This window comes from Crocodylus porosus, unplaced genomic scaffold, assembly GCF_001723895.1.
Source record: "Crocodylus porosus isolate Cpor-Errol unplaced genomic scaffold, CroPor_comp1, whole genome shotgun sequence".
Lineage (NCBI taxonomy): Eukaryota > Metazoa > Chordata > Crocodylia > Crocodylidae > Crocodylus > Crocodylus porosus.
In genome coordinates this window covers 21,214,862-21,236,823 of record NW_017728943.1, presented here as the reverse complement: position 1 = coordinate 21,236,823, position 21,962 = coordinate 21,214,862, and the positions used below count along the sequence as shown (strand labels likewise).

Genomic DNA, 21,962 nt, shown 5'->3' with positions numbered 1-21,962 from the left:
ATCACCCCTGCTGTGCTGGACTCTTTCTAAACTGTTCACATTTTTCTTGAAGCGTTTGGCCAAGATCTGGATGCAGTACTCCAGGAAGGCCTCAGCAGTGCCAAACAGAACAAAAGAATCACTTCCCTTGATTTGCAAATAACACTCCTGTTAATACAACCTAGTATGCTATGGCCTTTTTTGCAACAAGGGCACATTGTTGGCTCGTATTTAGCTTATAGTCTACTATAACCCCCAGGCCCTTCTCAGCAGCACTGCAGTCTAGCCAGTCATTCCCCAGTCTGTATTTGTACATGCAATTATTCAGTCCAGTGGTGATACATAGGGGGTGCACATGCACCCCCTGAGAGTGCTGGTGGACCCCCTGACAGGCCATGCTCCCTGCTTAGGTGGCATGCAGCGGGGAAGGTGGGAGCACCGGTGCCCCCCTGCAAACACCACAGCCACTTCTGATAGCACTGGATGAAGTGCCACGGCCACTCCCCTCCACCCCCCATGCCCCTGACTAAGGTGTCACCAGTTGTCCATGATTCAGTCCTGGACACAGGACTTTGCACTTGTCCTTGTTGCATTTCATCTGATGTTGTTAATTTCCAACATTTAAAGTGAGGAAACAGCAAGTGTCTTTGGACTCTTTTTTTCAACCCTGGAATTCAAATGTACACGTGAGGAGCTTTCAGTAGGGGTAGCTGCAAGTCTGGACTGGAGGCTTAGGCAGAGAGAGCAGTGTTTGTGGAGGCCAGGACTGCAAGGGAAAAGAGTCAGAAGTCTGGTACGTTCGCAGGTGATCAGAGCTATTCACTTTTGTTTTCTCTGCCTTTCAGTTACAAATAGCCAAGGACATACTTAGTAGAGAGGAAGCAGGAAGAGCAGATAGTTCCTCACCTATTCACCTGCCCCCTCAATTTGAGCCTGTTCTTCCTCTGCTCCCCCTGCACCTCAATTATTCATTAACTACAAATCAGGAAGTGATTTACGGATAGTAGAAAGGAAGCCTCTTGCCCTGCACCTGCACCTGGCTGCCCGATCTTGGGTCTCCTCCTGCTGCCCAACCCCCCAACAACAGTGATCGATCTTCTGAGGACATCCAAGGCTGGGGAGGTAAGTGGATTGCCAAGTCTTTCCTATCGAGATTAGAGGCCATTCAGTCAGGAAGCTTTTAGCAGCCCGGGTCCAGAAGTGTTAAGACTTGCCTTCCAGGGTCTATGGAATTAGCCATGCCAAATGTTCCCCAGAGCCCTCAGAGGCTGCTCCTCTCTCTGGGTTTGTAGATCCTTTGGTCCTTCAGCTGCTTCCAGAGAGTTGTTAAAATGTCACTGATGCTTCCACTGTTGTTTCTCTGTCCTTCAATAGGAATATCTGGCTAAGTATTGATGCAAGGCCACCCCTCCAGCATTTATTAGCACTTCCTTCTCAGTGGGGACCCCTGGGTCCAAAGTCCTGATGTCGTCCTGTGGGTGAGTGTGTTTCACTGTTGGCTGTTTCTTGCCTTTCAGATCCTAGGTTTAAAATTAGGCTGATAAGAGAAATAAAAAATATAGGAAGTGAGAGGCAGATCCTAGAGGGAAATGGATGCCTTAAGAGGACTGGGACTGTAAGGGGCTGGGATGATGGTGCTCAGCAGGGTGTCAGTATTATTGCCAACCCTTGTAAAGAGAGACCTGCTGCAATAATTCTGTCCTCTTCTACAGCTCCTGTGACCTCATCCCCTCACAGAGCTTGTACGCAGTGGGGATGCAGGTCATCTTTCTTATTTAACACATGGGGAAACAGCAGGGAAAGGATTTGTTCCAGTCACACTGTAAGTCAAAGTCAGAGCTCCAGATAGAGCCCAGGGGTCCTGGCTCCCAGTCCTGCCTGCTCTCCCCCTCCAGATGCTACACCCCTCCCAGGACGGGGCACAGAGTCCTCAAGCTCTGATACACATCTGAATGTTTCATCTGCTTCACCATGACAGCTATGCAATGTGCATAGCTGGCTTCATTTTAGGCTTACTAGCCCAGTGCCTACGTAGCCACAGTAGCACAGAACTCAGCATGTGCTGCAAAGCCTGTTTGAGGAGCTAAGTACTTGAGTGGTTCATCCCTGCTGAGTTCTGCGTTGCCATGGCTGCACTGTTAGCACAGCTCAAGCTAGCCAGGAACTACTAGAGTGTAAATATATCCTTACTCCAGCAGCACTGCCGGGATTCACGTTTAGAAAGGTTTCTCTGCATTCAAAATGTCTGGAAACCAAATGACAAGTGAGATGGAAATTCTGCAGTGGGGTGTGGAATCTAGGCGCCCTCCCCCCACACACACCCAGCGCACAAGGAGTTAAATGTCACACGGTACAGCTGTCAGTGAGTCCTGGGGGGGCCTCTCCTTCCTTGCATCCCCCTGAGGACACAAGGGAATGCCCTCCCTTCTCTGCCCCCCATCTCTCTCCCACCATCCTCCTTCCCCACGGGAGGGAGGAACCCAGCAGAGCATGGACTAGGGCTGGCCAGGTTGGATCAGCACAATGATCCATTGTCCGGTATCCTTTGTGAGAGCTTCCAGACAGGCTGGTACAGACGAAAAAGCAGGACACACCCTAGGTTTTTTTAATCCGTACGTGAATCCTTTGTGTGCCCTGGGCTTCAGAAATAATTAGCTGCATTAAGTCCACAGATTAATAGCTTTGTGTAACATTTTTTCCTTGGATCGGTTTTACCTTAGCTATCTTTCAGTTTCACTGAAATTGCCTTGGCTCTTGTGTGATGAGAAATGGTATATATTTGGTTGGTATATATATGCTTTGCTTTCACTATTCCAGTTGTTATGAAACACGAATGCTGGGCACTGACCTGCTTTGTCAGTTTGGACAAGTAATTTCCCCTCTCTGTACCTCAGTTTCCCTCCTGTTCTTTCTGCCTACTTAGCCCATAAGCTGGTTAGGGTCAGGAGCTGCCCCTTTCTCTGACATGTGTGTACTTTGCCTAGCATAGTGGTTCTCAACTAGGGTGCCATGGCACTATAGGGTGCCATGGGATCTTTCTAAGGGTGTTTCATAGTTTCACAGTTGTTAGGGGCAGAAAGAGACTGCACATGGGCCCCATATTCCCTTTCAGAAGCTGTCTTGGTTTTTCCCTTCCACAGTAGGAGGCAATGGGAGCTTAATTCTGTTTTTAATTATTCCTTCTATACCAGGAAACTTGGAAGAAATAAGGGTCCTTACTATGTGATTTTCAAGGAGAATCACACCTAGTGACTTTTTTTAAAGGATGGTTCCATTTTCTGCCGTCCAGGGCACTTAGCGAGGTTGCATATTGTTCGCAAGAAGGTGCATATTCCTCTTTGCAATCTCAGACCTTGTGGATGGACCATCCACTCCCAGTGCCTTCTTCCTCTTTACTCATCAGTTTGTTAGAGCGTCTTTCTTTCTGAGAACTCAGTCTTTGACTGCCTCAATTTTATTACTGAAAACAGCAGGTTCTTGGTGGTGAAGACTCATTCAGGGAAGTTCCTCTTCTATAACAGTTCAGTTGTTCCTTTCAGCTGTTGGGGGACCAGCAGACCTGCTGGTTGCCTGGGGTTCCTGCATGTGATATAAGTGGGGGGGGGGGAAGGGGGCAGGGGTGTGTGACTTATTTGACTGTGTATCTTCCGTTGTTTGGGCTACTCTTTCCTCTCTCAAGTTCCCTTTTCCCTGCAGCAGTATCTGCCACTTTCTGTTGACAACACTGGCCTTGGATTTCCATGTTCTGAAGGACGTCTCTTTGGTTCAAAGAACCCCTTGGCCCTTGCCGTTTAGCCACTCTGGCTTATTCTTTACCTTTCTGCTTTCTCTCTTATTTAAAGGTCTGCCTCTATTCTGGAAATCTTTTTAAGTACCTTAAATACCCTTCCTGGTAAACCTCATTTCTTTACCTTTAATTTCAGAGATTTTTGACCTGCTGGTTCATTTACTGCTCCTATACTAGTTTTGGTATGGGCTTGATGCAGAGATCCCTGAGTGAATTTCTTTGTCTTACATTGAGCCTGCGGTCAGATTACATGAACAGAACAGTTCTTTTGGGCCTTAAAACTTCTGAATTTACAAGCTTAATTTTATTATGGTAACCATTATTTAGTAATTTCATCACACTCGCCTCTCAGTCTAAGTCTATAAAACTCAACTAAGAACATCTCCTTGGCTCTGCTTCATTGTTCCAGGAAGCAATCCTCTAAGGTACCCAGTTGCTGCTTCTCTTGGCCTTACATTTTCCCAGTTCACATGTGAGTAGTTGAAATCACCTGTTAGTGGCATGTTATTAAATTTTGTAGCTTCTTTGTTCTACATCACCATTTTGCTGAGCTGGAGGCCAGTAGTGCAACCATATTTGTTGTCACAGGAGTTGGGGTTTGTATCCATATGGATTTTAACAGATGGGCTGCTCTGCTCACAGTTGTTTGCCATAATATGATGGGGGCCAAGCCTTCTGCCATAAACTAGCCTCGCACCCTCCCCCAGTGCCTCTCTGATCCCTTTCTCCTGCCTGATTGGCTGCTCTGCTTTCTGCTCCCAGCCCTGTGCTCCCTGCCTGATTTACTGCTTTCTGCTTCCTACCCTGTCTGCTGTCCTCTCTCCAGTCTGCTGTGTTACACACAGAGGCTGTTCATACTTCTCGTGTGCACCCCAGACACAGACTGGCCACCCCAGTCCTAATAGATGTTTCTGAAGTTATTGGGCATAGCTCAGCTCCCCAGGATCTGCACGCAACAGAAGAAGGTTAAACACAAAATTTATTTGAACTGAAATGCCCAGCTGTGGAAGAGCAGTTTGGATAATCCCCAAACTTGATGACTGTTCTGTGCCAGCAGCATCACTTTGGTTTGGCTAAAGTGCAGTTCATTCCTCCTGTATTGGTTTCCCTATTCCACAAATTCCTCATCATCTAGGTAAGTAGTGTTACTACTTTCATATATGTATGTTGAGACTGGACTTTCTCTTGCCTTGCTGGTCTTTTGTATGAAATAGAGATATTTCAGGGGAAGCTACTACTGAGGTTCATGTGTTCTTTCTAACAATCAAATTCAGCTTCCTGGATGCATTTCCAACACTTCTCTTTGTCATTGTTTCAGTATCTGTTATGACCACAAGCTCCTCTTCAGCAATCACTAGTAGTGTGTTTTGCAGGATCCATCAGCTTTCCACCTAGTTAGAAAATCTCCAGCTATATTTCTAACAATCAAATTCCCAACACCACTACCTGTCTGCGGTTCCCCTGCCCCAGGGGATGGAGCAACTTTTTTGGAGGATGAGGCTAAATCAGTTTTACTCCTCTACTTCTGCTGAAAGGTGGATCCCATCTCTTTGACATTTTCTCTGTCACAAGACTGGCTTCCTCAGTCCTGATGTGGGTTGGCTCTGAACATATGCTGTAGCCATCAATAATTCTTTCTTTCTACTTCTTCAGTTCCACAACGTCAGCCTCAGCATGCTGTGTCTGGACTCTGCAGGCCCCATATTGTTTGCACCTGCTGTTACATGGGCCCCCTAGTTATCGAGTTATATGTTGGGCACTCTGAGCTGTAACCCAGGCTGATGATACTAAGCTCTTGCACTTCTCTCTGGAAAGAAGGTTGATGCCATGGACCATGTAAATGGACTGTTTTTTTGTTAGAGTCCTAAATTGGGATTCAGGAAACCTGGTGTTGGTCCTCACCTTTGCCACAGAATTCCTCTGGGGCATGACCCTGTGCCTTAGGTTCCCACAGGGACCATAGGGTTAATAGTTATCTCACTAGAGTACGGTGAGGATGACTTAATGAATGCTGGCAAGGTGTTCAGGAGCACCAGATTTCCAGTGAGACAGTGGAGAAAAGATAAGTACAGCCTTGGCTGCTCCCAGACCTGCAAGTGATGGTTTGATCTGTGGCAACCCTATCACAGAAGGGAGAGCACTGAACTGTTGGGTGGAAGGGGAGGCATTTGCTATTTGCATTACCTGGAGCTGTGGGCCCAGGCAGGTTTCAATGCTGGTGTGAACTGCTTGTCACCATTGTAAGAATTTTTGTCTTTGGTGGGAAATGTGCTATTAACTGTGTAAGCAGGGGAAGGCTTACATAGTCAAAACACCGGCCCATGGAGGAGCTTACCAAAGGAACTGCACGTAACACCTCCCCAAAAAAAACCAAGAATAACTGAGGAGGGGAAAAAAACACAAAAGGAGAAGCAGAAGTTCGTGCAAAGCAGCACAGGGCAAAGGAGCTGATGCCTCGTCTATGCTTCCTGTTCCCTGAGTTGTGCGCCGTCTAAGCAGCGCACTTGTCTTGCTTCTATCTGTGCCTGCAACAGGGAGGGAGTGAGCAAGCTGAGGAAGGAAGGGGAAACAGAGTCAGAGAGGCTGATGGACTGAGGCAGAGAGCAACGCTGAGAGGCAGATGGACTGCGAGAGGTAGATGGCCAGAGCTAGAGCTGCGCAGAGAGAGTTTGGTGCCGGGGACTCCAGCAGAGACATCAGACTTCCCTTTTCTGGCCGGCATTAAAACCTCTTCTCTTTACACTTTTCAAGTTCCTTTGGTGGTAACTACTCAGCCCTCTCTTCATTCTGCCTCGACGATGGTGAGGTAAGAGAGGAGCCAAGAAAACAGGGGTGGGGTGGGTAAAGGAGGATCACTCGACTAGCTGCTTCCCACCTGACTCCTGCGAGAGCCTTTCTTGGGGCTGCCTTGGGGTCCTCCTGGGATCCATTGCTTGCACTGCATGTCATCACTTCTCATAGCACCCTTCTCGGTGCCTGGCAGAGGCCATGCTGCTCTTCACACAAACCTCTCACAGGGCCTGTGTATTTTTGTATTTTGTCCTTTCTTTCTCCCCATTTTGCTCATGCTTACCTTTTTTTCTCTTTTCCCCTAGGTGGTTTCACCGTGACTTAAGTGGAGTAGATGCTGAGGCCTTGCTAAAGGGGCGGGGAGTTCATGGAAGTTTCCTAGCTAGGCCCAGTCGAAAGAACCAGGGAGATTTCTCCCTTTCTGTCAGGTAGGTCACTCGCACTTCGCTGTCTGCTATCCCTGGAGCATGTGGAATACTTTGAACTCCTGCAGTGTTCCCAAGGTGTATACTGAACTGTGGTTTCCAGCCCCATGAATTCCTCCCTGCATCTCGGCCCTTCTACCCTATGCTACCCCAGGGATATGTTAGAGGCTTCTCTGTGACCCTCCCTCCAGTTCCCTAGCCCTGCTTGCACAGTCCACCCTGGGACACCTTGGGGGCTGTACCTTGTCCCTTCCATTCTTCTGACTCCCACAGCCCTCCTTCACCAGACTTTTCTCTGCCTCATCCCTCAGGGTAGGTGACCAGGTGACCCACATCCGTATCCAGAACACTGGGGATTTTTATGACCTCTATGGAGGGGAGAAGTTTGCAACCTTGTCTGAACTGGTGGAGTATTACACGCAACAGCAGGGCTCACTACAGGATAAAGATGGGACTGTCATAGACCTGAGATATCCACTGAACTGCTCAGATCCCACGACAGAGAGGTATGGAGAAAACATCTGTGCCTGGGAGGCTAATGCCTTCCCCAAAGCCTTCCTGCACCAGTCACTTGAATTTGCTGGTCCATGAGTTAGCCCTGCTGAAATTCCCCTGTTTATACCCTGGAGGCGCACTCTCTTGGCACAAGACTCCCCGGGACCCCTCCCTCAGTGCCTTTTTGCAAGGAGGTATCTGATGTTCATTGGCATCATAAAAAGTGGAGGTGGCAGGGCCCTCAAGGTCACCCAGTCTGACCCCACCCCCTGCTAGAGGCAGGAGCATTGCTGTCTTAGCCATCCTAGACAAGTGTTGGTTTAACCTGCTCTTAACAACTCCAGGAACAACCCTTGTGCACAACTGCCAGGCATAATGCCCCCAACATCAGAAATGCCCTTTAATTGACTACAGGTGAAACAGGAGGGTGAGGGTATGTCAAGGACAGGAAGTAGTTTGTTTAGTAGGGGCCCTGTTAACATTCAGTGACTTGGGCTTCCTTTGCCTATTTGCTATTAATATCATGTTGCTAAAAGTGAAAATGATGGTGTTAGCAACAAGTCTGAAACCGCCTAGAGTGTAAGACAATGCCATGCGTGCAAACCCTGCTGTCCTGACCCACAACCCATGCTGTTCCCATCCTGGGCTCCTTGCACAGCTCTGCAGACAGACTACAGGCCTGGCTGTTCCTGTTATGCCTGGTCTTCCTCCTCTCCCCTATTTGCATATGTCTCTGACACTGAGTTCCTAAATCAAATGAGGTTGGTTTTTGCTCTGTACTGTGCTCCCAGCCCTGGCGCTGTTGTGCTGCTGATCCATTGCCGTGGGGAGCAGCCCTGGCCTGCCCAGCGCGGGGTCGGGGTCCCGGGTCATGCTCACTTGGGGAGGCAGACGGGGTCCCCTCTGGGGAGCAGGCAGGTCCTCCGAGCTCACACAGGGGCAGGGCTGGGGCCCTGTGCTGGGGGGGCAGCGTGCATGCTGCTTGGTGTTTCTGTCCCCTCCAGTCAAGGCCGTTGGGCCGTGGCTCTGCTGCTTCCTCCCTTCCCCACTGCGGTTGGAAACTTCCCTCCCCCCAGCTCTTACGAAAGCTCCTTTCTCACTCTCTCTCCCCAAGAGATTTTCCATCACGTGGTTTCCCTAAGCTGGGGGAGGAAGGGGGGCAGGAGGGAGTAGTTAACTCTTTGGCAGCTAGAACCCCAGCCCTGCCTTGACATGAGGTGAACATGAACCTTGCTTCAGGCCAGGGGATGCCCCAGGGTGGGAAGGAATCAGACACAGGCTGGCTAGTGCAGAGCTGCAGCTTTCTCCATCTTCTGCAGAAACCCATGTCCTGATCTAGTTACGAGGGTTAGGGTAAAGAAAAAAGATAGTATCTTTGTCATGTCACAAGGGTCAGTAACCACCTACTTCTCTGTGCCTGTGATAATCAATGGAAAATAAAGCACAATGCTGTCCAGAAATAACTGAAGCTTAATGAGATACAGATTGTAGCCAGGTTGGTCTACAGGCAAAAGGAATCAGAACTCGTAGTAGCAGCGATATGCAGAGGCAACCTGAGCAGCGTGTGGGGCCCAGGGCAAATCGTCCCATGCAGGGTGCCACCCCCGCGCTGATCCCATGGGCCCCGGACCCGACGAAGCTGCAGCATCAGTGGCCGGGAGGAGGGGGGCAGCAAGTGGCTGGACACAGAGCCACCATTTTGCCCAGCTCTGCACCACCGCTGCTCTGCCCAGCTCCATGGGGCCCCCAAAGCATGGGGCATGGGGTAGTTGCCCTGATTCACACCCCCGTAGGGATGGCCCTGGCAATATCTATTAGTAGACCAACTAGATAGCTGCAAAAAAAATTCTTTATTTGCAAGCTTTCGGGTGCACACAACCTTCATTAGGCATAGGAGAATGCAAAGCTTGTAAAAGTTCTTCTAGGTAGAAATGAAAATTTGTATTTCACAGGAGAGCTGAAGGTGTAAGATCTCCTGGTTGGAATAGTTCATTTTGTGCAAATTAGGCTCAGATAAAAACTTTTAATTTCCACCTTGGAGAAATTTTACAGTCTTTGCATTCTCCTACGTCTGAGGAAGGGTGAGTGTGTCTGAAAGCTTGCAAATAAAGAATATTTTTTTGCAAATATTTAGTTGGTCTCATAACTGAAGCTGAATGGCTTTCTAGTGATACAGCCACTCCTGCTTTCAGGATACTTCCCATTGTCCCCAAGTTGCTCAAAGACTACTCTGTAACAAGTTCATCCACAGTGCTAAATTACTACAGGCCCTTGCTGTGGTAGAAGAAATGCTGGGGATTGTGTGAGGCTGTCTGTACTTCCAGAAATGTGTTTACAGGCTGAAACTATTCATGAGACAAATAGACTATGAACAAATGGAGTCTACAATACAGAATCCATTAGGCCAGAGCATCGCTTGGACTCCTGAATGACAGCATTAAACTTCAAACTCCTACTTAAGGGTCTGACTAAGGATAAGTGACTGCAGTGTTGTGTGGGCATAGCCAAACTAGTTTTAAACAAGGATCTACTGGTAGCAGTGGAGTTGTGACAGTGCGAATCTCTTGATTTAGGTTGCTAAACCCACTCAAGAAGGTGGGGTGAGCACTCACACAGTTAGCTTAGGCTGAGCATCCTGCTGCCATACTACCCCATCTTCGGCAGTCGAAACCTACATTGGGCATGTCTGCAAGAGCTGCAGTCACACTTTGATTGAAGTATAGATATTTTCATTGTGTGAAGTGCAGATCCATTGGGAGGGTTATGTAGTCAAGATGGCCTGTGACTGGTGGAAATAGGAAGAGGAGTTTGAATTGAATAGGAGTCAGGGATTATCTGCTTTTGAAGCAAAATTTGACAAGCTGCGATGAGAAACACAGAACAACTGAGCTCACAAGCACTTGAGAGAGATGTTCAAGCTGGAAGGGGAAGAATTGGAGCTTTGCTATCTCCTAGCATCTGCTCTAACTGGGGCCGTCCAGACGAAATGGCAGGATTCTGCGCAGGGGACAGCATGTGGCACTGCAATGCAACACAAGGCTGGAGATCCTGAATTGAACAGCTGGCTACTAGCTGGGGACCATGGGGAAAGGAAAGCTGGAAGTGACCATTCTAGCCTGGCCTGAGTGCCCACTCTCGTGAAGAAACCATCCACATCCTCTACCAGGTGTCAGCCCAGGAACCAGAATGCAACAGAGCCACTGAAGGCACAAGAGAGGCCTGACTGCCTATGGCCTGAGGTGGGCTCAGCCCTACTTGAACTACCTGGGATCCTCTCACTAGCAAACAACTGCTCAGGTTGTTAAAACCCTGCATGTTATGTGTCAACAGCCCCTTGTTCTGGGCCTCTGGCCCTGGTGATGTCGCTGAGAAGCTGGTAAAGCAGCCAAAAGCCGGAGGCCTTCTTAAGACAATGTCCTGGCAAATTCAAGCGTTCTAGGTTTAATGATCTAACACCACAGCAACTCACCTCACAAGGACCCTTTGTTACCAGTTCACCAGGAGGCAGAAACCTTAGTGCCACCATCTAACAAATGTCTGCCGCCAGGAACCATCAACCCTGCAGTGGCTGCCAAAGCCATGGAGCCAGAAACAGCACCAGAAAAAAGGTTGGGACAAGGGAGCTGGAGAGTCGCCCTCTTGTAAGTGAGAGAAAATGTTCACCCCAAGCAGGGAGGAGCTGGAATGCTTGTCACCAGTGGTGCCATCTGCGCTGATATGGCGCCAGAGGCGCTCTTGAAGATCAGTCCTACAGCAGGAACATCATATGCGCACCAGCAAGGGATTGCCACTAGCTCACTGTGCTGAGAGGAGACAGAATGCTGCTGAGAGGCCTTATAGTCCGGGGGTAGGAACATACACCCTCTCCAAGTCACGGGCATTGGCTACCATGGGCAGGCAAGCAGGCAGATCCACCTCAAAGGCCAAACAAGTTACTGAAGAAGGAACCACTGTGGAAATAGGAAGTGGATGTGTGATCAGAAAGCCATTAAAGGTTCAGAGATCAGAGGTCCTGACAGATACCAAGTGGAAGTCCAAAATAACCCTCTTATCAGGTTATTTGCTCTGATGACCATTGAGTGTAGGCACCCCGGTCTGGTCGCTGCTGTTGTACTGATTGCATTTGCTTCAGGTTGCACTGGGTATTGGTTTGTTTTTGTATTATGCTTCCTGTATAGTCACTGGAGTCCCGGGATACCATCTGCCTGCCATGCCCAGCAGTGCACTGGTGGTTCTTTGGGCTGAGTGCTGACCCCTATGTGTTACTATCAGGTCCAAGCCATGAAATACAGCTTTCTTTCTTACTAGCACTTTACCCTGCATGTCACATGGTTATTACACGTCTCCCATTTGGCTACCCCACAGCTCAGGCTCACATGTCCTACCTTTCTTTCTCTTTTCTTCCTTTCCCAAGGTCCAGGCACTCCTGTACTCTTGGCTTCACTTGGTCCCAGACACCTTCCATGCATCGCCTTGCAACTCCCTCTCCTTCTATCTCATGGCCCCTCCTGGTCTACCTCTGCTCAGGGTCTTGTCCCTCATTTGGTTTCCTTCTGACCCTCTCCCCTTCTCCTCCCTGGACTCTTATCGTGCCTGTCTATCACCTCCGTCCAATATCCTCTCCATTCTTCCACATCCCTAGCTATCATCTGACTCTCTCCTATTTCCCCCCAGGTGGTACCATGGGCATCTATCTGGCTCAGCAGCTGAGTCTCTGCTCCAGGCCAAGGCCATCCCTTGGACCTTCCTGGTGCGAGAGAGCCTCAGCAAACCTGGTGACTTCGTTCTGTCAGTCCTGACTGACCAACCCAAACCTGGGGCTGAGGCCCTTCCACCTGGGGCTGCCAGTACCCCTGGCATCCGGCTCAAAGTCACCCATATCAAGATCATGTGTGAGGTGAGAAGGATGGCAGGGACAGGGGGGACGGGACACAAATGGGAGGTGAAAGAAAGACATCTTTCTCTGCTGATCACTGCTTGGTTCTCTCTCACCACCAGGAAGATATAGGTCCTTCTGGAAAGTGAAAGATATCTTACAATGTCTGTGTAATACATGCATAGGGAGGTGGTGACTAACGTTGTTATCCACAGATGGGGCAGATCTAAGGGGGGTTGTAGTGGTGTGGTTGCACTCCCCACACCTTTGATTCCTTTTCTACCCAAACTTTAAAACCAATTGCCTGGGAGGAATTGTGGCATTTCTATTCAGACGTCACTGAGAGAGTCAATTGACTTCATGGCTCATTAAAATCTACCAGATTCCTGATAATTTCTCTCTACAGGTGTTAGTGACCCTCCCTCTCTTTTAATGGTCTGATGTTCCACTATTCAAACTATCCTTCCTAATGCAATTTAGTTGTCTTGTTGCCATTGCTCATATAGTCTCTCCTCTATTTTACAGCTCTGAAGCCTGTTTTTTAACTTTAGCTAAAAACCATAATTCAGGTATCATAGTGTTAACTCAGGTATAGAAATGACTCAGTGAAGTACTGGAGACATTGTCAAGCTGCTCAGGAAGGTTTTGTTTTAATCTCAATAAGAGAAATATGTTTCATTTTAATGACTACAGGACTAATGAAACAATATCTTTTGACTGTATTGACTATTTTCTGACTAGTCGGTTGTGGTTTTTTTTAAACTTTATATATAATTAAGCAAATGAATGCACATTTCAGTGAAGTTGTATTTGGTTTGGCTTGATCTTAAACAAAATAATCTAGCCCTAGGACCCTAGCATATTAACTGGAGATAAATATGTATGTGTTATATCTGATGATGTACCACACCACCTGCACCCCCCCTTCTCAAAATCCTAGGTCCACCCATGCCCAAGGTTCCTTGCCTGGTCCAAGCAGCGGTTGTAGGATATCGCTGATTATGCTGCATCCAAGATGAGGAAGGTGTCCTGATAGACACTAAAGTAGTTGTAGGAGAGGGACAGGGCTGTGAGGGACTTCAGGGGGTGAAGGAAACAGAGGTGTACAAAGTCTTGTAGGCCAGTATAAAGTTGCTTGAAAGTGAAAATGAATATGGAGCTTTATCAGAGAGACTATGCATCCAAACAGCACAGTGATGTGAAGGAAACAGAGGGTGATTGGAGGGGGGATGCAGTGGAGACAGAGAACATTTGTAATTTCTGGCCATTCTGGCTCTGCAGAGATGTTCAGACTTTTTAAGAAGTTTCCAAGATGAGCTGCAGAGCTCACCAACACCATGGAAGTTCAGAGCTGTGATGAGAGGCTGAGGAGTCTTGTAGAAGAGGCCAACCTTGGCAAGGTCCCTGAGACTAGCTCAGTGAGAGGATCCACTTGGCTATTGCTAGGTCTTGTGTTCCATCCAGTGGAACGCTGCCGAGCATGGAGAGGAGTTATGGGGAAAAATAGGCTGTGGGAAGATGACTTCTCTGGGCTTTCACCTAGTGGGCAGGGCACCGGGGGGGGTCAGTCTAACATGTTGCACATTTGATGCATTCAGAACCAGCTCTCATCTGACCATCATGCCAGGTGGGTGGGACCTACACCACAGGACGTGCTGCACTTCAAGTTCATAGGGTGGGGCCCACCCAGGCTTTTATACTCCATTATAACCATTTTCCCTGACCTTGTATAAAAACCTGTGTAGGAACAGTAATCAGGAGCATTAGAGACATAACTCTTCCTTGCTCACTCTAGAACGGGAGATACACAGTTGGAGGGGCTGAGATGTTTGACAGTTTGGCAGATCTAGTGGAACATTTCAAGAAGATAGGAATTGAAGAGGTATCTGGAACCTTTGTGTACCTGAAGCAGGTAAATGGAGGTCTTGTTTATTTTTGTATTTTGGAGGGCTTTGCTCTCTGTCCCACTCTGAGCATCTCCCCCCTCCCCCCGCCACACATGCTGCATAAAAAGGGGACTTTGCCATTTAACTGGCTCCATCCCTGTTATGTCTTTACACTTACTCTTCTCCTTTGCCTTCCTCAGCCCTATTATGCTACAAGAGTGAATGCTGCTGACATTGAGAACAGGGTGCAGGAACTGAACAAGCGGAGCCTTCCTGAAGAGACAGCCAAGGCTGGATTTTGGGAGGAATTTGATGTAAGTTACAGTGGTGCAGGTGAGGCCTCCATGTCCTTCTGGGAGACACTGGTCCCTGTCTCATTCTCTCTCTCTGCCCCTTCATGGATTCAGCCCCCTTGTATCTAGGCATTACACCCTATGCATAGGTATTCTTATGCAAGAGGTCTCCATCTGTGGTCCCTGTTGCTGTAGAATCAGTGCTATGCAGTCGCTAGTGCTGGTCGCCTCACGGCACCTCTGTGATGTAGAAAAGCACTCTCAACTTACCCATGGGGAATGGAGGCCTGGGGAGACTGAGTGACTTCCCTGAGCTCAAGCAGGGAGTCTGTGGGGAAGCAAAGAACTGCACATGGATCCCTCATGTCCCTGGCTGGTGCCCTCAACTCTAGACTGCCTTTCCTCCCTCCAGGTTTTCCCCACCCCTCTATGCCAGCTTGTGACTACTCCATAATTGTTCGCTTCCTCTTTCAGAGCTTGCAAAAGCAGGAGGCCAAGAATCTCTATGACCGGCATGAAGGCCAGAGGCCTGAAAACAAGGGCAAGAATCGGTACAAGAACATCCTGCCCTGTGAGTCTCACCTTCCTCTGCTCTTCTGTTGGGAAAAGGAGGCTGCACTTCTCTGCTTTGATGAAGAGGGCACTGCCAGACAGAGGGGCAGCAACAAATCTTAAGACCCTGTCTGAGAGTCTCCCAGGGAAACTTCAGCCTTGTTGGGGATTATTTGCTCTCCAGAAGGGCACTTGTCTGAGTACTTGAGGCCACTGGGGCTCAGTGTGATGTATCATCTACCGTATAGGGAGTGGAGGTGAACATCAGGTTAGACTGGCTTATTGGCCTGGTCCAGTGCAGAAGGGAAGAGGTGTGGGTACTGGCTGCTATTGTCTGAGTTGCTGGTAAGACACTGGAACTGCAGTACCCACTGAACTGATTCAGGATGGTGGAAATTAGGCTATATGGGACTGCTGGTTTCAGCTTCAGGGTGAAGGGAATAAGTATAACTAGTAGGTTCAGTGCCCCAGGTAAATATGCTGCCAAGTGCCAGTGAGCATGAGGGTGGAGTTAGGGGGGTCCTATGGGATGCTGCTGGTGCCAGACCCAAGTTACATGGCTGGTGGGGAAGAAGGGAGAGATCCCATGCTGCTCTATTAATCCTTCATCTCTCCCCTAGTTGATCACACCCGGGTAGTCCTCCAGGGCAGGGATCCAAACATCCCTGGGTCAGATTATATCAATGCCAACTACGTCCAGGTGAGACTCCAAACATGTTGCTGCTGTGTGCTGGTGGAGCACCCAGATCTTGTAGCTTACTGACCTACCTCTGTCCATTGCTCACCTGCAGAACACCTTGATCAGCCCAGACGAGCGCACCAAGAGCTACATTGCCAGCCAGGGCTGCCTGGATGCCACGGTCAATGACTTCTGGCAGATGATGTGGCAGGAAAACACGCGCATCATTGTGATGACCACCCGGGAGGTGGAGAAAGGGAGGGTGAGTGGCATGGAGGAACTGTGCTCACTGCCATTTCCCCCCCAGCTCCCCGACTTGTTTCCTGCCAGCCCCTCCCTGCTTTGCCCTTTTTAATTTTCTGCCTTGAGATTTTTCCCTGATTTTTGTCTAGTTTCAGCATTCACCCTCTCTTTTTGTTTCTACACAGAACAAGTGCGTCCCCTACTGGCCAGAGGAGGGCAGCACCAAGAAGTATGGTCCCTACAGTGTGACTAACAGCAAGGAACATGACACCCAGGAATACAAGCTCCGCCAGCTCTCCCTGGCACCCATCGATGATGTGAGTGTCCAGCCCCAGAGAAGGAATTGCCTCTGGGCCTTGAAATATAACTGTGCCTTTAGAGTGAGGAATTTTGAGCACTAGTTACAAGATAGGAAGGAAAGGGAAGGGGCTAAATGGTCACTTGTCAGGATGGTGGGAGGTCCAAAATCCAGAGGGACTCCCCTTTGAGATCTCTGCTGGGCCTGGTTTTGTCCAACATTTTCATCAGTGACTTGGAAATGGGGCTACAGGTTGAAATCTCCTAAGTGTGCAGATGTTACAAAATTGTTCTGGTTGTTGCATCCCAAACTGATGGAGAAGAGCTGCAAAAAAATCTCACCAAGCTAAGTGAGTGGACAGAAAACTGGCAGATGTACTTCAGTGTTGACAAGTGCAAGGTAATGCACCTGGGGGGAAAAGAACCTTAATTACAGATGCACAATGCTGGGTTCTGAACTAGCTGTTATGACTCAGGAATGAGACCTTGGCATCGTTGTAGCTTGTTCTTTTAAAATGTCAGCTCAACGTGCAGCAGCAACCAAAAAAACCCAATAAACTATTGGGTATCATTATGGGATTTGGAAACAAAATGGAGATCATCATCATGCCACTGTACAAATCTCTATGGTGTGCCCACGTCTCAAATACAGTATACAGTTCTACTCTTCACATCTCTAGAAATATGTAGCAGGATTAGAGGTCGTACAGAGAAGGACAACCAAAATGATTGGGGCTACAGAGCAGCTGCCAGGAGAGACTGAAAAGGCTAAGTTTGGAAAGGCAAAGAATGAAGGGAGATTTTATAGAGGTATTTAAAATCAGTAAGTGAACGGGAAACTGTTGTTTACCAAGTCCCAGAATACTGGAACTATGTGGCACCCACTGAAATTAGTAGGAGATGGGTTTAAAACTAACAAGAGAAAGTAAATTTTTCTACAACATGTAGTTAATGTGTAGCTGCCACAGGAGGTTTTAGAAGCAAATAGTATAGCCAGGTTCAAAAGCAGACTGGGCAGATTCATGGCTGATAGATTTGTTCATAGCTATGAAACAAAAGAGTTGGAGATGTTTCCTTTGCCATCTCTAAACCAATGATGGTGGATATGAACAAGGGTAATGAACAGGGGATGGATCCCTCTAGATATACTAACATTCAGCATTTAGTGGTCTCCTTCTGATGTATCTGGTTCTGCCACTGGGTTAGATTGGACCATTGGGCAGGTTCAGCATGGCACATTTTATGTTCTTAATGAGTGACTTCAGGCGGAATTAGGCAGAAGTAATGAGACCTGAATCCTGCCTAGACTCTGAGTGTGGGGCTAAAGTAGAGTCTCCTGGGCCCCTCTTCCAGTGCAGTGATAAGACTGCTGTGGCTAGGACTTGTTCCCTCTCTCTGCCAGCACTGTCTGTGAAATATGTTGACATGCTCTCAGTCTGGATCCTAGAGAGAGAAACCCTCAGTATCCTACCTTGCTGCTTTGGCAGCCTTGGCAGAGAGGCCAAGGAGTGGCTGAACCTCAGGAGCTCCATGCATTGCTGCTGTCACTTCAGGTCTGTGCTGGGAAGAGAGAGGCCCTCAAGGGCCAGTGGCCTTCCACAGCATTATATGTTTTTGTTCCCTAGTGTGATTTGGTGCGTGAGATCTGGCAGTACCAGTACCTGAGCTGGCCGGACCATGGAGTTCCCAGTGAGCCTGGAGGGGTGCTCAGCTTCCTGGACCAGATCAATCAGAAACAGGAGAGCATCCCAGATGCTGGACCCATCTTGGTGCACTGCAGGTGGGTATGGGAACTGCCTGTGCAGCATAAAGCAACCAAAAATCATCCTCCCTGCACCAGGAAGGTAAACACTGTGTCTATGATACTGCCAGTTTCTGACCTCTGCTTGTGCCTTCCTGTGCAGTGCTGGAATTGGCCGCACCGGAACCATCATTGTCATCGATATGATAGTGGACACGATCGCCACCAAGGGTAAAGGACTCCCCACATATCTGTGAGAATGCATTTACTTGTCTGGCAGGGCACTATCCCAACTCTAGTTTTTTTCCACCATTCTTAAATAGCCATTTCCCTAATTAAAAAATACCAGATCTGCTGAGAAGGAAAAAGTCTTCTACATAAATAGCCCAAGGGCTTAAAAGACAGGGAGGGAAGTGGATGGGTGGCCACATCCCTATGTCAAAGATCCTGTTACCCACAGGAATGCAACTATTGAGCAAAAGATGGAGAAGGCTGCTTCTCCCAGGCCTGCTGGTGGTAGTCTGGCAGTACCAGCTGATTGGCTGTAGCAGTAGTTGGATCGCTGGTGCTCCCATTGATGGATATAACTAACCAATCTGTGCAGCATTGATTGGCACCGGGAGGCTGAGGGGCAAAAGAGAATATGGGGATACAGGTACCAGAACAGGGATGGGCAATTATTTTGGCTGGTGGGCCATTTAATGAGTTTTGGTGATCTGTTGAGGGCTGCACACACAAAATCTTTTTAGAAGATATAAAAAACAAATCACATAGTAAAAAATCAAACATCTGCTATAATACAAAGTCTTACTCTAGTGTATTTTGTTTGAGGGGGATGTGTGGGTATGTGGAGGGCTGCCCACAAGCTAGATGCTGGAGGTGGGGGCATGGGATATGTGTAGCACATCTTGTCCAGGCAGTGCAGTGCAGGTGCAGTCCACATCCTCCTCATCCAGCCCACAGCTGCCCCTGCAAGGGTCCAAGCCCTGCCTGCTCACACCCAGGGCAGACCACACCCACCGGACAGTCCAGGCTTCAGCCTTAGCCAGCACACACAGCTTCCCAGCATGGCTGCTCCTGGTATGGATACAGCTGCCTGGGTGCTGCTTGGCTCTCTTCTGCCTCCAGCAGCCCCTCCACCTCCTGCTCCTGCTGTGCCACTCTGGGCTGGGGGGAAGCTGCAGCTGGGTGGTTCCTGCCTCAATGTGCAGGGCTCCAGGTCTAGCTCCAGCTCCTGGCCACCCTCCACCCACTGTGCCCAGCCACTGATGGCAGCTTATTGCACTGGGCAGGCAAAGGGAGTGTAAGGTGGCCAGGAGCTGGAGCCCTGTGCACTGGGGCAGGAGCTGCCTGGCTGCAGCTTCCCCCCTGCCTAGAGTAGTGCAGCAGGAGCAGGAGAAAGAGGAGCCACTGGAGTCTGGGGGGGCAGAGTAGCATCCAAACAGCTGCAGCCACATTGGGAGCAGTTGCACCAGGAAGTTGTACACGCTGGCTGGGGCTGGGGCATGGCACAGCTGCCCCAGGTGGGAGTGGGTGGGGCTCAACCCTATGTGGAGCACTGCAGGCCAGATCCAATCAATGCAGACCTGCAATGCACATGGGCACCAGCCTGCATTGCAGATTCAATTGGTTGGCAGGCCAGATCCAGACCACAGGCCATATTTTGCCCACCCCTGTTCCAGAACCTGCTGAGATTTGGCTATGCTGAGATTTTATTTGGAAACCTCAGTCGGGAGACTGACACTTGGTGTAGGATTGAGGTCAGGAGCTCCTAACTAATAATGGCCTCTCTACCTACAGGGCTGGATTGTGACATAGATATCCAGAAGACCATTCAGATGGTGAGGGCCCAGAGGTCGGGAATGGTGCAGACTGAGGCCCAGTACAAATTCATCTACGTGGCCATCTGTCAGTACATAGAGACCACCAAGAAGAAGCTAGAAGTCATGCAGGTAAGAGGGGATCCATTGCCGCACACAGTCCTAAGGGTTGCTGTGCTCCTGAATAGGCTATTCATCACAGCTGAACCATATTCTGTTTCTCCACACCTGAGCTTGGCACTAAGGACATGGAGCAGCTGCCATTTACTCACTGACCATGCCTTGTTTTCCCATGATGCAGTTTAGTGTAAGGAACACTGTGCTCCCTCACATCCTACAGACCTCTCTTCTCTTGTTTTTGTCCCTGGCAGTCTCAGAAGGGAAAAGCCATTGAGTCTGAGTATGGCAATATCATGTACCCACCTGCTCTGAAGAACCCCCATGGCAAAGTCTCACGGAAGTCTTCCAAGTAAGAGTGGGAGGCCTCTTCACACCTCCCTTCCCACCCTTCCCCATCTCTGTTCCCTCATTGTCTTTGCTGTCCTTCCTCCCCTCCCTCCTGTTTGGTCTCTGTCCGGTTTCTCTCCACCTACATGCCAGGTTCTTTAGCTCTGCCCAGCCCTTTCCCTGTCTTACAGGCAAAAGGAAGAGTCAACACTCTATGAAAACTTGGAAAATGCCAAAGCAAAGAAAGAGGAGAAAGTACGAAAGCAACGATCATCGGGGAAGGAGAAGCTCAAGGGATCACTCAAGAAAAAATAGCCTTGTGCAACAGATGGGACAGTCCCCCAAGTCCTGTGAGATCTGGACTAGGATCATTCCAGGGAGGCGGGAGAGGGTGCTGTAACCCATGTGCCCCAGTAAGATATTCCTGAAGGGATCTGACACACTGTGTCATGCCCCAGCTAGTCCTTCTGACGTGTTGCTTTTTCTCTTGTTCCAGCTCCTCTCTGTTCTGGCAAATGCTGCCTCCAGGGCAAGTTAGCTGCAATCCCCATGCCGTTTCTGAACACACATTCCAGCAGAGGGAGCCAATCTGCTCTGCTTCCCAACCTATCCCTTTAATACTTTTACCAGCCAGATCAGTAATGACATCTCACATTTTCTCTGGCTACCAAGGTTCAGGGTCACAGCCACTCTCCTGGAACTAGCTTTGTTTGTCCTTTACAGGCTCCTCTTACAGAAGAGGTGTCCCTACAGGACTTTCCCTCCATTTAGTCTGCCCAAGCTAAATCTATCACACTTGATCTCTGTTCTTTTAGTCTTCTGACTTATCAGAGTCTCATCTACAGTTTTTAACCCTTGCCTGGTAGTTTAGGACCTTTTCAATTCTTCTTTGAGCAAAGAAAGCTAGCTACTTGTATTAGTCTGCAGACAGGCAGAAGGCAGGGTAGGCACCTTAAAGACCAACAAGATTAGAGATGCAGTAGCTTTTGTAAGCCACAGCTCACTTCATCAGATGCTAAGCTAACGCCTCCCTAAAGTCCCACTCCCCTGCCTTCTGCCAGTTCTCCTTTGGTGTCTCCAGGCCTGGCTCCTGCATCTTGTGCCCTTGCACATTCACTCTTCTGTATGCTGTAAATACTTACAGATGGGGTGTGGTGTTGGTATGTGTTCTTTCCTTTGTAAATAAACCAGGTTTTGTTGGAGTTTGGGGGTTTTCTTTTTGCTTTTCCTTTTGAGAGTTGTCACTAAGCATTGTTGTTTTTTTTAAATATAATTATAAGAAACAGGCCGGGGAGGGGCCTCCCAGGCTGTTGAGCCCCATCCTTGTGTTCACAGGCAGTCATTTCCTCAAGGAATCCCTACAGTTGCCACTTCAACCCCTCACACACAACTGCAAGGCACAATCCTTGAAGCACCAACAGCATGCAACAATAGGCCATGGGTAAAGGCAGGGGAGATGAGGGCATTGCTAAGGACTTGTGACTGCAATGCCAGGGAAATAGTCATTTAATATATGCTCAAAGGATCCTGGGAAAAGATTATGGTCTACACTTGGGGAAGGCAAAAAAAAATTAAAAAATCCCCCCAATCCATTCCACTCTGTCCTAGAGGTAAAAAAAAAAAATCCTTCCTAACCCCAGATGTAGCCACTG

At 48.8% G+C, this 21,962-nt stretch overlaps 1 protein-coding gene across 3 annotated transcripts; it reads left to right on the top strand.

The window, feature by feature from the left end:
- The first annotated feature begins 400 nt into the window (after positions 1 to 400).
- PTPN6 (protein tyrosine phosphatase, non-receptor type 6) lies at positions 401 to 21,512 on the top strand. Of its 3 annotated transcripts, XM_019548894.1 has the most exons (17): positions 791 to 1,101; positions 1,354 to 1,457; positions 6,301 to 6,572; positions 6,862 to 6,984; positions 7,293 to 7,487; positions 12,151 to 12,373; positions 14,148 to 14,264; positions 14,439 to 14,552; positions 15,006 to 15,102; positions 15,704 to 15,783; positions 15,875 to 16,024; positions 16,191 to 16,322; positions 17,928 to 18,082; positions 18,207 to 18,274; positions 19,844 to 19,995; positions 20,235 to 20,332; positions 20,502 to 21,512. In XM_019548894.1, the coding sequence occupies exons 3-17, from the start codon at positions 6,565 to 6,567 to the stop codon at positions 20,623 to 20,625; spliced, it is 1,836 nt and encodes a 611-aa protein (XP_019404439.1). In that variant the 5' UTR covers positions 791 to 1,101; positions 1,354 to 1,457; positions 6,301 to 6,564; the 3' UTR covers positions 20,626 to 21,512. The 3 variants fall into 3 exon arrangements, with proteins under 3 accessions (XP_019404438.1, XP_019404439.1, XP_019404437.1); XM_019548893.1 differs by lacking the exons at positions 791 to 1,101; positions 6,301 to 6,572 and adding an exon at positions 401 to 772; XM_019548892.1 differs by lacking the exon at positions 6,301 to 6,572.
- The last annotated feature ends 450 nt before the right edge of the window (positions 21,513 to 21,962 follow it).

Bases quoted from the DNA above. Each gene is read 5' to 3' on its own strand.
- PTPN6 (XM_019548893.1), top strand. The intron at 6,985-7,292 runs GTAGGTCACTCG...CTCATCCCTCAG, and splicing joins GATTTCTCCCTTTCTGTCAG to GGTAGGTGACCAGGTGACCC. The intron at 18,275-19,843 runs GTAAAGGACTCC...CTCTACCTACAG, and splicing joins GGACACGATCGCCACCAAGG to GGCTGGATTGTGACATAGAT.